The sequence below is a fragment of the Notamacropus eugenii genome, chromosome 1, assembly GCF_028372415.1.
Source record: "Notamacropus eugenii isolate mMacEug1 chromosome 1, mMacEug1.pri_v2, whole genome shotgun sequence".
Lineage (NCBI taxonomy): Eukaryota > Metazoa > Chordata > Mammalia > Diprotodontia > Macropodidae > Notamacropus > Notamacropus eugenii.
In genome coordinates, this window is record NC_092872.1 from 399,265,467 (window position 1) to 399,281,851 (window position 16,385).

General features: G+C 41.1%; 1 protein-coding gene across 10 annotated transcripts in view; it reads left to right on the forward strand.

The window, feature by feature from the left end:
* Nucleotides 1-16,385, forward strand: part of LOC140518610 (teneurin-2) — a 678,931-nt gene that overhangs the window by 625,912 nt on the left and 36,634 nt on the right. For all 10 annotated transcript variants that reach the window (XM_072630913.1, XM_072630906.1, XM_072630907.1 and 7 more), the window contains 4 exons: nucleotides 2,740-3,001; nucleotides 3,788-4,055; nucleotides 6,344-6,487; nucleotides 11,245-11,494. In XM_072630913.1, the coding sequence (XP_072487014.1) occupies nucleotides 2,740-3,001; nucleotides 3,788-4,055; nucleotides 6,344-6,487; nucleotides 11,245-11,494 (924 nt within the window). The remainder of the gene's footprint in view (nucleotides 1-2,739; nucleotides 3,002-3,787; nucleotides 4,056-6,343; nucleotides 6,488-11,244; nucleotides 11,495-16,385) is intronic.

Genomic DNA, 16,385 nt, shown 5'->3' on the forward strand with positions numbered 1-16,385 from the left:
GAAAAAGCTATTTTTTGCTTCACATGTTGAGTGCTAAGAGCACAAAAGAAAAAAAAAGGCCAACCTTTGGCAGGGCTGCAGAAAGCTGCTACCCCTTTTTCCCCCATGTCATGTCAAAGGCATCTGTGAGATAGGGCAGGGGAGTGAAAAGGAAAGAAACTGTGATATAGTCCCTTGGATGACAACTCCACCCATGTCTTAAAATGAAAGGCAGCACACAGTGGTAAGGTAAGGAACAAATGAATTCACGTGATAGCATGTATCCTGTTGAGAACTCCTCTCCCTCCATCTGAGACTTTTGATGTTCTTTCTCCTGTTTCTTTGGGGAGTAAAATGTAATCAGAGGCGTCTAATTAAATACACTTAGCAGCCTTCCTGCTGAGTGAAGAAAGAAACCTTTCCCTATTATCATTTGATTTGAAATGCTTACCAGTTCACCCCAAACCAAAATGAGAGTACTGTGGTTTCTTTAAACCATTGGACATGGAGCCATAATAAAATATCCTTGAAAAAGAAAATGTAAAAAGTTATTCAGCCTTGGACAATGGTGTGCTGCCAGATTCAATCCAAAATGTTCGTGGGGGAAGCATGATAGTCATGGTGAGGAGAGGGGTATAAAAAATCAGGTACATCATCATTCCCATGAAACCTAAGAAATCAACCTATTGTGAGATCTAGGTGTACTTCACAGACTATGTTTCAAACTTTGTATTGGCTTTAGAAAGAAGATTCTTACCAGCCCTTGGCAAATATTGCAGGTAATTTCAAAAACTACCAACCCCAAGAAGTCTTTCTTTCACCAACCAGTGCCCAGAGTTTCCTGCATCTGATGGCAAAAGGAGAATTCTGTTGATCTACTTGAAATTCTCAGTTTTCATTGAAGTTCTCACTTTATTATAACCTATAATCTTTTTGAGGCCAAGCTAAAATTTTCTTCCAGCAAAGGTATCATGGGTTTAGATGACGTCTTTTTCATAACTACTCTAGATTTTCACTAATAATGTCTGAGGGTTACCTTTTGACCTAGAGATCCCACTGTAGGCATATGCCCCAAGAAGGTCAAAGACAGAGAAAAAGGTCTAAAATATTCATCATAGCACTTTCTTAAGGTAGCAAAGACCTGGAAACAAAATAGGTACATATGATTTGGAGAATGGATCTCATTTTCCTCATCTATAAAATAAAAAAATTCTAGACAGAGCATATATTAAGAGCATATTATTTGCCATGACTAGCCACTGAATTTGCATCCAACTCTAAGCCTAGGAATATCTAAACAAATGGTGATATGTGAATGTAATAGAATGTGGTAGAGCCACAAGAAGTTACAAATAGGAAGAATTTAGAGAAGTGTCTGAAGCTGTATATGAAGTGATGCAAAATTAAGTTGACAGAACCAAGAAAACTATTTTGACCATTAACTGAATAATATAAATGAAGAGAATGGTAAAATAAAGCTCAGTCAGCAAGTGTTCATAAAGTGCCAGCTGTGTAGGTACCTGTCATCAAGAAGCTTGCATGATATTAGGGGAAACAACATGTGTGTGTGTATGTGTGTGTGTATACACAAAATAATATACAAATATGATATACAAAATAATGTATATTCCATATAGAAGATGGCACCTAAGCTGCACTTTGATGGATACTAGGGATTCTTAAAGGAAAAGATAAGAAGAGAGAGGGCATTGCTGATGTAGGGGATGGCCTATGCAAAAGTACAAAGATGGGAGGAGTGTCATGTGTGAACAGGAGGCTAGTTTGACTCCACTGTAGATTATGAAAAGGAGGAAAATGTAGGTCGAGAAAGTAAATCAAAGCCAAGATATTGAGGGTTTTAAAGCCAGAAGTAGCAAAGACTACTAGAATTTATTGGGTAGGGGATTGACAGAGTCAGACCTGTGTTTTAGGAATATCACTTTGGGAGCTATGTGGATTAGAGAATTTCATGCAATTAAAATTACCAAGCCTGGCCCCCAGAAAAGAGTTGAGAAACAGTGTCTCCCTTCCTTCAGTGTTGAAATGGGGAATCCAGGATGTGGAGTATTACATATACTATCAAATCCCAGTTGATGTCTTGGTTGGTTTTGCTGAACCATGTTTTCGGTTTTCCTTTTAAATCTTTGTTACTGGTGGAAGCTTAATGTCATGGTGGAAGGATTATAATTGGAAATAAATATAATGTAAAACAAAAAATCAGTAAAATTTTTCAAAGGGCTAAATGTCAATAAATGCCTAAGGGCCAAAATCCCTGAAGGGCCAACATCTTTAGTTTGGGTGCTCTAAGAAACATATACTTATACATATATACCTATATAGGTATATAGGTATATATGTATATGTGAAACCATATAAGAGGGCTGCTAGACTCAGAATTAGGGCCTCCTCCTGCTCTATCCTGCCCCAATCCCTTCCAGCTATCCCCTGGCCTAAACATAGTACTGACCTTCTTAACAGTTTCTTAACCCTGTCTCCTAAGTACTCAGGAGGTAAAATGTGCCTTGCATATGGTAGGAGCTAAATAAATGTTTGCTGAATTGATTTTAGTTAGGTTAAATTAGAAAGAGACTAAGTAATAATTAGAAGAAAGTTACAATGAATGCCACCCTTTAACCTGGCATCATGAAAATTTAGCCAGCTCTGGACAGAAGTGATAACCCTACGTAAAGATGATGATGAATTTTGATTTGCAAAAAAGTGCTGATCCTTCTTGTCTAAGTCAATTCTGTCTCTCCCTAGGTTTGACCTTATTGCCAATGGAGGTGCATCCCTGACCTTGCATTTTGAGCGAGCTCCTTTTATGAGCCAGGAGAGGACTGTATGGCTTCCATGGAACAGCTTCTATGCTATGGACACACTTGTGATGAAAACAGAAGAGAATTCCATCCCCAGTTGTGACCTCAGTGGCTTTGTCCGGCCTGATCCCATCATCATTTCTTCCCCATTGTCAACCTTCTTCAGTGCTACTCCTGGGCGGAACCCCATCGTGCCTGAGACCCAGGTAGGAACAGTGAGGAACCAAGTCATCCTTCACAGCCCTGCCTAGCAACCCATATTACAGGCCAGACCTGATGCCCCTTTACTACATCTCTTCACCTTCCTAGCAGTGATTGTGAAATTGCCAGGGCTGAGGGACCAGGAGACACAATGAACCAAGGAGGCTCAAACCCAGGAGCTGGGATAAGTTTCTATCTGCTGGAGACTCAGCCTTGATTCCTCTCCCCTCATGGAGTCCCTAGATACCTTTTGAGTCATTGGTGGTTTCTGTGCCTTTTAATGGACTAAAAATATCCTACATATATGCAGCTCACCTGAAAATTGCTTTTTATTCCTGCTAGTCACAGAGATACATGGTAAGAGGCTCTTTAATGATCTACCTGGGCAATACTATCGAGGGTATACTACATGATTACATCCCTGTTGCTTTATACCGATTGTCAATGGAAGTTGCAGGTTCATATAATTACAGTCTCTTGCGGCCTCCTTGCATACAGCTAGCAATAAAGCTTGCTATTCATATTTACGTCTTTTGCCAACAGTGTGATTTTTTATAAAGAAACACAACGGTGACCAAGAATCATTATTAATTCAAAAACCATAACCTCAGCCCCATTGCTCAGCAGTGCAGGATACAGAATTTTTTTTCTTTTCCAGCCATGGAAAGTTGTAATACCAACAATACAAGGTCTATTATTTGAATGAGCTAGTGATCAGGATGAACACAATGAGAGAAGCTCACCAGCCAGGCACCTTTGATACAGCATGTCTGCGCTGTGTTTCCCACCAGGTCCTCCATGAAGAAATCGAGATCCCCGGCTCCACTGTGAGGCTGTGCTATCTGAGCTCGAGGACTGCTGGGTATAAATCCCTGCTGAAGATCACCATGACTCAGTCCACCGTGCCTCTGAACCTAATTAAAGTTCACCTGATGGTAGCAGTGGAAGGGCATCTGTTTCAGAAATCATTCCAGGCTTCCCCCAATTTGGCCTATACGTTTATCTGGGATAAGACGGATGCTTATGGCCAAAGGGTGTATGGGCTTTCAGATGCTGTGGGTACGTTCTCTCTTTCCCAGGGTAACACTTTCAAAAACACAAGGGGGTATGAGGATGAATTCAGGAAGGATAGTACTTGGCGGACCTCAAGGCCACATTACATGTCCACAAGGGAGCAAGTCTGGTTAGGCTTTCTATGACTTTGAAATAATTTGCGACCCTTCCTCTTTGCTCACATCTCCTAACCATATGATGAAGTACCTTATAATAAATGGACTTTAAGGAATATACCATGAGGATTCAAATAAGTTTGTCTGATTCATTTTCCTATTTCTAAAAGCTTCTTTAGGATCAAGCAGAATCCAGAAAACTATTATAACCTTACCAAAAGCCTTGATAGCTCTGAAAATGCTGAAAATTTTTCATTGAGAGTAAGATTTTTCTATTTTTGGTGAAGGTGTGCCATGGTTCAAATAAAAAAAAATTTACATTTGGTTTTGAAGGCCATCATATAATTTTTAATGCAGCAAGTTAACCTCAGTGATCTATTTTGTTCATCAGTATATCAGTGTAGTGTAGGAGGCAGTGTGGTGTAACAGGTACAGAGTTGGTGCAGAAACCAGAAAGACCTAGGTTTGAGTCCCATCTCTGACACATTCTGGCTGTGACCCTGTATAATGTCTTAAATGTTCTAGGCAATTCTCTAATATTATAAACTATGGAGAAGATGCCAGTGTACCTTGGTAGAGGTAATTTCCTCACCTGGCAATATCTTACATCATCTTACGTCAATGAAGTCTTGGGTCTGGTCCCTCTCCTAGCTCAGTAGTAAAATAACCATTGCCCAAACATACTCCAACTAAAGGTGAGGAGAGAAATGCTAACAGACAAGCAAAGTTATTTTAGTAGTAAGGATATAATTCAGATAATCTCCAAAGAGGCTAATTCATCTAGATATAATAGAGCTTTTTGCAATATTAAAAAATAGCCTCCATTTCAGTAGCATGATAAATCTTACAAAGCACTTTCCCTCACAAGACTTTGTGATGTAAATATTGCAAACATTATTATCCCTGTTTTTATAGAGGAGGAAACAGCCATAGTTTCAGTGACTTGTTCCTGGTTACACATTTAGTAAGTGTCAGAGCTGGGATTTCCACCAGGTCTTCTAACTCTAAACCTATCTTTCTTTCTATTGGACCACACTGCTTCATGGTGATAACAGTGCCTTAGAGCTCTATAATATGTTTCTAATTAAGAATTTAAATATCTCTAACATCATTTATATCATTCATTCTCTCCTCATTCCATGAAGCTAGGGAGGAGTTTGTTCTCCCATTTTATTTTAGAGAAATGGGCAGCTAGGTGGCAAAGTGAATAGAGCATTAGCCCTGGAGTCAGGAGGACCTGAGCTCAAATCTAACCTCAGACACTTACTAGGGTGTGACCCTGGGCAAGTCACTCAACTTTGATTGCCTCCTTATTTCTTTATAAAAAAAAATAAGTTAAGAAAATGAGGTCCAGAAACAATAATAAAGCAATAACAGATCCAAGTTCTCTTTTCTCTCAGCCCATAGATCTTTTGCTACTCTGTACGGATAAAGGACAATCTTTTTTAGAGCAGGAGTCAGTCCTGATTTGCTTACCTAGAGCATCTCCTATGGAATTGGGCATGTCCTCTGGTTCATTACCATATTACACAAGTCTTAGGTGGTGTCCTAGTATAGCAAATTGCAGCTTCTCCCAACCAACCCCACTCCATTTGAAATGCCCTTTTGTTCTTCCATGAATTTTCACTGATTTGAAGGCCTTCTATGCCCCAGTGCCTGCCTTTCCTGGCTCTCTATGGGATCCTGAGTGAGTGGATAAAGTGTATTAACTAACACAAGCTGTTGCCCCCAGAATCTCCTTGTAAATGAGCTGCTATGTTTCCAAGGGCTTTTCTCCTGGTGAGTGAAAATAAATAACACAAAATATAATAAATACATGCAGGGAACAGCAGGCTGAGGTACGTGGTCTCCCCTCCTACCATAAAGAGGAGTTTTATTAGGTTTTTAAATGATTCATCTACTCCCTCCATGTCAGTAGGGTCATTTTGTGAAGCCAGTTGATCACTTGAAAGGTCTTCAAGTCCCCACAGAGCACTGCTGTGTAAAGTTTCCAGGTTGAGTCCAGCCTGGAAATCTGAATTTAATATTGTGGAATCAAAGAAAAAGGCAATCAGAACACCTCCTTGAGTGAGTTTTTGGAGCCAAATCTTTATTACAGAGAATATAGTCTACTCATTCTTGTCGGACAGTTAAGGAGTAATCAAGATGTTTTCTCTCTCTTTTTTCTTCTCTTTTCAGTCTCTGTCGGGTTTGAATATGAGACATGCCCTAGCCTAATTCTATGGGAGAAAAGGACTGCATTGCTTCAAGGATTTGAGCTGGACCCTTCCAATCTGGGCGGTTGGTCTCTGGACAAGCATCACATACTAAATGTCAAAAGTGGTACGTTCATTCACTACATCATGGTGCAGTAGGAAGGGTACTGGCTAGGGAATGCAGAGGCCACAGGTTCAAATATACTTAATAATTTGCTTACATAGAATATTTCACATCAGGTTAGTCTATTCCCCCAAATGCTGGGATCAACCCCAAAATTCTACTGAGGGCTAGATCCCCATGTAAAAAGGCATAAGGAGAAGCTTCCAAAGGATTGGCATGTATAACTTGTGCTATGTTTTTCCTTTCCTTCCCCTTCCCTTAATATAGCTTATACATATAAAAGGTCTTTTTAAAAAGATAAGCTTTCATAGATTGGCACTAAAACTTTTGGGACACCCTCTGTAGAGAAAAAAATTTGATTGACTGGTGTGCTAGAGAAATGCTTCAGTTGTGGTCTAATTAAGAGTTAAGCAGAGGTTACTTTTTGTTGTTTTGAACATTGCTTTTAAAAAAAACTATTCTATTGCAGTCTAATCGCAGATCTTTTGAACTATTGAAGTTAGATGTAAGTGCAGAATGCTGTAGTAAACTTAAAGAGATCTTTCTTTGAAGATTAAAAGATTATATGTCTATCCTCAGTGGAAGAATTCAAGTAAAGACTACTAGTTGCCTACTTTCCTGGGACAATATAGAGGATTGATTCCCCTTCAGGAATGGGACCAATATGAGCTAAGTTGCCTCTAAGGTACCATCTCACTCAGAGTGAGTGATTCAGTGATTCTGTGAAAAATAATACTGAATACCATGATGCAGACCAGTGACCATAATAGAGGATTAATTATTCATATTTTTGTAGGGCACTTCCAATCATGGATTCAATTCAATTCAACAAAAATTTATCAGATGTCTTCTATGTACTACGTATTATATGTGCTGGAAATATAAAGACAAAAACAAAATAGTAACTGCTCCAAAGGTGATAACATTCTAATGGAGAAGTTGTGGGGCACACATTGATGTGAATCAATAATTTAGTTCATTGGTGCTCATTTATCTCAAAGGAGCAGAAAGATTTTCCAAATAGGTCATGACCTTGCCATCACTGATCTCTTCCTCTGGCATACCTGAGGCATGTTCCCCTCAGGAGTAGGGAATGTGAATAATGCCTTCCTGAATCTAGAGGTTGGTGCTCCTACTCCAAGGCACCAAGAAAAAAAAGATAGAGATTTTCAAATACAGACTGGCCATGGAAATATCTTCTGCTTCCAGCAGTGTTATCAAGGACTGACTTAGCCATCAGTAGTTCTCTGTCCAATCTGAGCCAACCAATCAGTAAATATTGATTAAGTACCTACCTTTGTGCCAGGCCATGTGCTAAGAACTGCAGATAAAAAAAGGACCAAAAGACAATCCTTTCCCTCAAGATTACAGTTGAATGGGAAAGACAACATGCAAATAAATACGTGCAAACAGGCTATATACAGGACAAATATATACTGGAAATAATTAACAGAAGGCAGGCACTAGAATTCAGAGGGGTTGGAGAAGGCTTCCTGTAAAAGATGAGATTTTAGATGAGGCTTAAAGGAAGTCAGGAAAATTTAGAAATAGAGAATTCCAGGTATAGGGGACAGTCAAACAAAATGCCCCATCCCAGAAGATGGAATATCTTGTTCATGAATCACCAAGGAGGCCAGTGTTGCTGGATCAAAGAGTAGGAAATAAGGTGTAAGACTAGAAATATAGGTGGGGGCTAGCTTATGAGGGACTTTGAATGCCAAACAGAGGTTTTTGTATTTCATCCTAAAAGTGATAAGGAACCACCGGAGTTTATTAAGTAGAAAAAGGGGAGTTGACATAATCACACCTTCACTTTAGGAAAATCACTTTGGTAACTGGATAAACTGAAGTGGGGAGAGACTTGAGCAAGTGGACACACCAGTCAGCTATTGCAATAGTCCAGCTGTGAGATGCTAAGGGCCTGTATTAGAGTCATGGCAGTGTCAAAGGGGGCACACTTGAGAGATGTTGTAAAGGTGAAATCAACAAGCCTTGGCAACAGGGCGAGAGATAGTGAGGAATCTAGGAGGAATCCTAGATGATGAGTCTGAGGGACTGAGAGGATGGTGGTACCCTCTGATATAATAGGGAAAGTAGGAGTAGGGGAGGGTTCAGGGGGGAAGAAAATAAGTTCAGCTTGGGACCTGTTGAGTTTAAGATGTCTAGTGGACATCTACTTCAAGATGAGAAGTCAGCAGAGAGGTTGGGGCAGAATAGCTAGATTTGAGAACCATGAGCATATAGAGCTGGTAATTAAATCCATGGTAACTGCTGAGATCACCAAGTGAAGTAGTAGAGAGGAAGAAAAGAACTCAGAGGGATACCTATGCTTAGAGGATAGTAACTGGACAAGGATCCAACAAAAGAGACCAAGAAGGGGCAGTCAGGTAGGTAAGAGAAGAACCAGAAAAGGATGGTTTACTGGAAACCTAAATAAGCATCAAGGAGGAGGTAATCAACTGGAGAGTGGTCAAGGAGAATGAGAACTGGGGAAAGGCCTTTGGATCTGAGAACTTAAGAGATCATTGGTAACTTTGGAAAGAAAAGGTTGGAAGACAGATTAAAAAGAGGAGAGGAAAGTATACTTTTCTCACATAAGCAGAGATAGGGATATTTGGACAGAATTTGACCTTTATACTACTAGTTTCTTGCTGGTATACCTGAGTTTTGTTCCTCCTAGGAATAGGGTAGAAATTTCCAAACATAGCTTGGCCATGTCACTAATTAGTCTCATCATTAGGTCAATGATAGAGGTCAGTGTTCAAAGGAAAAATCTGAACCAAGGGTAGAAGTTATTTGGGGAGCTAAGTATGGGTCCTGATGGTAGTAGATGGCAGTGGTGATGGGAGAGAACAGTGGGTAATGTGGTATCTTTAAGCCAGAGCCAAGTTTCCATGAATGAATGAATGAGTGAATGAATGAATGAATGAATGAAAAAGCATTTGTTAAGAATTTACAATGACTCAGGCATGGTGCTGTTTTGGGGATACAAATGTAAAAGTGGAGCAGTCTCTCCCCTCAAGGTGCTTAAATTCTAATAGGGAGAGATAACACATATAGCCAGTAGTAACCAGGGAAGGGTGTTGTGATCTGGGAAGTCACAGAGATAGTGAAGGTATTTGACATTCTCTTGATCAATTGGTAGGAAGAAAAGGAAAGAAAATGATCTAGAATGAAAGAGAGATTGCCCACACTTGAATAGGGTTCTCCAATGCATAGCAAAAAGGGACCATATAAGAGAAAATTGGCAAAGAACAGGAGTATGGGATGAATGTAGTTCAGGTAAGTTGTTGAGTCATTTCAGTCATGTCTAATGCTTCATAACCCTATTTGGGCTTTTCTTGGCAAAGATACTGAAGTGGTTTGCCGTTTCCTTCTCCAGTTCATTTCACAGATGAGAAAACTGTGGCCAACAGGGTCAAGTAGACTCAATCAGGGTCACATCTGGGACCAGATGTGAACTCAAGAAGAAGAGTCTTCCTGACTCCAGGCCAGGCAGTCCATCCAGCGCACCAACCAACTGCCCACAGGTCAAGAAGAGTTGTAGTTTATTACAGGTGAAAGGTTTATGCCTGGACGTGGCTGATATAAATAACAGAGATACAGGAAACCTTAAGTTAGGAGGCGGAATATGAACCCAGGTTGGAGAGACAGAGAATAAGATGAACAAAGTAGGCATGCAGGATGGGGAATAAAACAGGCATAGTTCTGCTTGCACACGCCCACATCTTGCGCACACATAGGACCCAGTTGAAGCCCCTCTCTAGGGTTCTGACTGGAACCGTTGTAGTTGCAGCTGTTTGAGCCCAGCTCCCTCCACACACTCCCCAGAGGTGATAGCAGAGGATACAGGTTTCCAAAAAGGACACATAAATGCTTACTGAACCCTTGTCCCTCATGCCTCCATGGATGGCCACAGACATAGAAAATACTATAGTTTGAACTAACTGTGGTACTAACCTCAGAACAGAACCTCAAAGCTCCTATCTTAAATAAATCTGTCGTATTGACTATGGCACAAAGATAGAGCAGTGGACTCAGAGTCACATTTTGACCCAGAAACTTACTACTCATATGACTGAGGACAAATCATTTAACCTTGATAAGCCTGTTTCCTCATCTGAGAAATGGGGAAAATAATAACACCTACCTCGGAGTTGTTAACAAATGAGAAAATACATGCAAAGGGATTTGCAAAACTTAAAATACTATATAAATGCTAATTATTATGGCCTCTTTTTGCCCCTAAAAGTAGAGTGCCAAGGTAATTTAATCTAAGAAGGGTCCCAGTTAAGAAAGGCTTACTATATGAGCAGCAGCATTGTATGGTAGATAAAAAGCTGACTTGAAAACCAGGAAGTCCCTGGTCCAAGTCCTAACTCTGACCCACATTGGCTTGTGTGGCCCTGAAAAAGTCAACCAAGCTTTCAGTGCTTTAGGCAATTCCTTAAGAGTGTAAGTTGCAAAGGAGATGCCAACCTGTATTGGTAAAGGGAGTCTCTTCATCTGGGAGTTCCCCTACACCCATGAAATCACAGGTTCAGTCACTAGTCTATAATCCACTTGGGCCATACTATTTATTCCCAAGCAGTTTTGGGGAGATAAAATACGTTCTTGCTTCCCTGAAGGTGATCATTACCTCAGTTTTCTCTTTTCTGTTCTTTCTCACCCACTCGTCATCCCTGCCCCATTCACCATACGGCCAACGGAAACTCTTCTCTGTGGATTTCTGTTAATCATTCTTATTTCTTCTTCCCTAGGAATCCTCCATAAGGGTACTGGGGAGAACCAGTTCCTGACCCAGCAGCCTGCTATCATCACCAGCATCATGGGGAATGGACGGAGGAGGAGCATCTCCTGTCCCAGCTGCAATGGTCTTGCTGAAGGGAATAAACTTCTGGCTCCTGTGGCTCTGGCTGTGGGGATCGATGGGAGTCTTTTTGTCGGGGATTTTAATTACATCCGGCGCATTTTCCCTTCTCGGAACGTGACCAGCATCCTAGAATTACGGTAAGCAGCCTCGTGCAGCCCTCTCTTCTTGCTTCATCTCCCCCTCTGGAAGATCTATCCTCTGTCTCCAACCCATCCTTCCCTGGGGAGCTCCTCACATAGAAGAGAAAAGGTTGGGAAAAGGTTATTATTGGGTCCCGATAGGGGAACTTGGCTTATGGAGAGTTTGAGTCTTCACATCCAAAGAGAGAAGTGGTACCACAAGCAGCTGCTAGCTTTTGGGGCTCACCAGAGTAATCTACTAAGGAAAGCAGCAGTATTTAAGAGAAGGACTAAGGCTGTAAATCCATGCCAAGAACTCTTGCCATAAAAGCAAAGTGGAGACAAGTAATTGATCTATTGAGTCTCTGAGCAGCTCTCCAAAATTCTCTGGATCTTTCTAGATTTCTATGGAAAGTGGATTAGCTTGGCTACACTGACCTGACCTTTAAGGCTAAGTCCCCGGGCCCCAGCCTGTGGCAAGCACTCCACAGTAGCATTTCATCCGCATATTGCTGGCCCTTCCACTTGCATCCCAAGGCACTCTGGGCAGACGGTGACCAACACATGGTCAGCTCAAACTCATGTGCTTGTAAAATTGATTTTCCCAAGGCAAATGATCCAGGCTCTCCAGGCCTGGAAGTGAGGTCTGTGGTGTCTGTCTCCTGTCCAAAGAGGTTTAACTCTAGAACAGCAATAGATAGAGCCATTAAGAGATTCGGGGACCACCAAGTCTCAACTGCAGATATTGACAGCATGGATAAAAGGGAACCACGGAGAATGTGAAAGTGTTACTCTCACTCAAAGCTTCCCCTGCTCCTTCACCAAAGCTTGTACCCAAGCTGTTTACAGGCAGACAGTTGGGGCTGAGTTTTGCTTTTCTTTGCCAATGTTCTAATAGTCTGGCAGTATATGAACATCTCCTGAGCACAGTTCTGTACTAGGCACACTGTGTGAGAAGGAAAATGATGACGGGGGAGAATCCCATACGTAACTCTTGACCTTGAAGGGCTTATACTTGACAGTGAAGAATGCAAGAGAGGACAAAGAAGGGTCTAAATTATACTGAAACTGGAAAATTAAGCCTTGAGGTTTGTAAGAGCTAACTATTCAACACTCTCTGTAAATCCATTTCTTTCACTATCTCTTTATTTGGTTATTAGTGTTGGAGTTTTGCTACTTTTTTTTTTTGATCCTACAAGGACCACACCTTTTTTCCCCACCTAGAAGGTATTTATATCAGATGTTCAGATGTTACACAGATCATGTGATCACATATCTAAATCTAGAAGAGCACCTCAGAGACCCTCTAATGTAATCCCTTCCTTTTTTCAAATGAGGAAACTGAGGCCTAGTGACTTTCCCCAGACTGGTGGAACAGGTAGTAAGCAACAGGTGGCAAATTTGAACCCAGATCCTCTGACTTCAGAACCAGTTATCTTGCCAATGTTCCACAAAAGAACTGAAACTCTATCCTATAAAGACTCTATGAACTAGACCTCCTTCCTTTTCTGGTCCCCTCAAGGCTTACTCCTGTCAATCATTTTCAAAGCCGAAGAGATTGGAGTCCCTAGATTTTGAGGAATGATATCCAGCCATCACCTCCACAGCTGACAGGGCTCTGCGGATTTAGAGTCAGATGCTTCTCTTGAACACACCGAGTGCTGCATTGATGAGGGTGGGGGAAAAGGGGGTTGAGTCCTGATTTCTTTCGACAGCTGTGTAATTTTTTTTTAAACAGTCTTTGGGCTTGCTCTTGTTTTCAGCAACCAGGTACCCAGAGCCGATTAGGAGTTAAGCTTTTATAAGAACAGTGGTTTGATTCTTTTTTTTCTTCCCACTACATGCCTAGAAACAAAGGACTGTCAATCCCATCTCTTTAAAAACAGAAAACAGTGAAGGAGGGAGGGAAGGAGAAGCATGTCTTGCTTATTTCTTTGCTGGGTTGTGAGTTGGCAGCTGAAGAATTTCTGGAGAGAGTTAGCTTCTCTCCCTACCCCCACTTGCCCAGAGCTGAATGAGCTAGGCTTGGTTTGGGATTGTATTTAAATGCCCCTACCCTTCCTCTGATACTTGCTGTCCTTTCTCTCTGCCCCTCCACATATACACAGGAAAAGATGGGGTAAGAGTTATAGAAAATCAAATACCTCCTGCTACCAGGGATGACCTAACAAAGATCAATCTATATAGTATGGAAGGAAATCAAGAAGTGGTCCTATAGGGGAATGGGGGGGCGGGAATCACCTGTACCTACTCCTAGTACCTGAAATGCCTTTTTGTTTCTCATTGCCCTCTCCTGAGGACTTTCTTCGAAGCAGAGTATGGTTTTCTCTGTGGGAGGATTGCATATTAAGTCACTAAGACTGTAGAGTGAATTAATTTACCAAATTCAGAGACCAGGGACCAGCCTAAGAATAATAGGTGATAGGAGGATGGAGAAATAAGAGAAAAACAGCATGAAGAGCTCCTAAAGTGGGGGAAAAAACAAAGAACAAGGTACACAAAAGACAAACTTCTTCTCAATTTTAAATATGGATTGGCACTGCCTGATGCCGAAGTGAAAACTAAAAAATAAATTCCTTCAGCGCAAGGATGCAAGTGCTTTGGGAATGGTTGGATAGGGAAGAAAGGAGAGGGAGATGTAGAAAGATAGATGGAGGGATGACCCAGGATGATATCAGAGAGCTCACTGGCTCAGATTTTGAGAAGCTGAGCTAAGTCAACCATGTGATTGTGAGCAGGACACATAGGGAATGTTTGGGCCCTATGCCTAGTCTACACAGCACAAAGTAAAACAGTATTGGCAGTTAGCCAGTGAAATAGCTTATCCATCTAGGTCATTTAGACGAAAAGAAACTCCACTTTTTTTCTCAGTGGAGTAGGAGTGACAGAAGGAGGGGGCGGAAGGTTTGTAGGAGTGATGTGGATTGCTAAGGCTGTAGGAAAGAGATCTCAGTACCTTTCCCTGAAGAGGGTCGGCCATACTCACCTAGCCAATATAGCTTCCCGATTGTGCTTGCTTTCATTTTAATATTTATTAAGCTCCCACTGTGTGCGTGGCACTGCACAGAAATAGAACTGACCTCAGCACTCCTCTCAAGGGAGCTTATATCCTGAAAAGGTAACAAGAGCTTTTTTCTTCTCTGCAAGGTGGGAATTGGGAATAAGATTAGGTTTGGGTCAGCCTGGGATGATGGGACAGGAGAGGTACTTGATCTAAGCTTCCTGACTGATGAGAGTCTTGGAATGGTTTTAAGAGGCTCTGAAAATAGAAACTGCTGTGTAAATGCTAAGCATTATTATCGCTGTAATCATTATTGTAAATGGAGGTGGCAATAACGAAGTAAATGGGAGATGTGCCTCTCCTGGCTGCAGTATTGCTGCTGGTGCTGGCAGGGGCTGGTTACAGAGGCAGAAATTGAGGACTCTGGAAAGGACAGCACAGAGGGGTGACTGAGGGCCAATAGGGAATAAAGTGAGAAGTAGAATAGGCCTGGTGGTGTGATTTGAGAGGCCCTGGGAAGCAAGAAAGTAGTGTAGCAAAGGAGAAAGAATGTTGATTTTAAAGTCAAAGGACCCAAGTGTGAATCTCATCTAATTTAATAACCACATGACTTTAGGTAAGTCATGATACAGTAGAAACCAATCATTCAGTTGACATTTATTAAACACCTACTCTGTGCTAGGTACTAAGCTCTGGAGATACAAAAAACAAGTCATGAGAATCTGAAGTTGAATCCTGCTGCTTACTAAGGACCTGTACTACCTTGGGCAAGTCATTTAACCCCCTTAGACCTCAGTCTCTTCATCTGTAAATGAGGGTATTGGACTCAGTGACCTCAAAGGGTCCCTTCAAGGTCTCTGATCTCATAATCTATGAATCACTTAACCTCTTTGGTCCTAAGTTTCCCCATGTGGAAAATGATAACTTTGGACTTGATGACATCTAAGGCCCTTCCAACTCTAAATCTATGGTTCTCAGACCTTCTGGCCAAAGTATTTCTTTCACTATATTTTGATATTCAATAATGGCAATTCATTCTTTGGAGATAATTCACTAGACCTCTTCTTTTACAATGCAAATGCTACTAGAGAAGGTAAAGTAAGCTGAAGGGTGGAAAAAAATATCTCTTTTTTCTGTGTGTGACAGGGGGATGGGTCAGCTTGAGACCACTGGGTATCAGGTAGGGAGAAATTAATAAAAGTAGGGGGTAAAAAGGCTCTGGGGGAAAAAGAGGCAGCAAATCCAAAATTTGCCATTTCACAATTTTATCATAACTTAACCCTGCAAAAGACCCCATTGCAGACACATTGAATATTCATGACTCCATAGAACCATAGAATTTAAACCTGAAAGGCACCTTTGAGGTCATCTAAGCCTCTCCTCTCATTTTACAAATAAAGAAATTAAGCTCTGAGGAGAGAGCTAACTAGAACAGCAGTATGTGTTAATGCATAAAGTGCAAAACTTAGACTCGGGAAGAAAGAACTAAGTTCAAATCCCACTCAGACACTTTTTAACAGTGTGACCCTGGGCAAGTCACATTCCTCATCTTCAATATGGGAAGAACAAATAGCTCCTACTTCTCAGGACTATTTCAAAGCTTAATGGAAATTATATACCGAAAGCACTTTGTAACGTTAACTATTCCTGCCTAAAGTTGCAAAGGTAGAGAGAATGAAAGAGAAGGGCTAGAATTCAAACTCACCTCTTCCAATCATGAGATTAACATTGTTTCTACTACATTATGTGTGTGTGTATACATATATATATGCATGTATGTATATTACCTTGCCCCTCAAAAACAGATAACAATAGCTCACATTTAGGTAGGATTTTAAGGATGACAAAGCTCTTTCCTTGATGTAACTCTGTGAAGGAAGTAATGTGGTTAGTATTGTCTGCCTATTT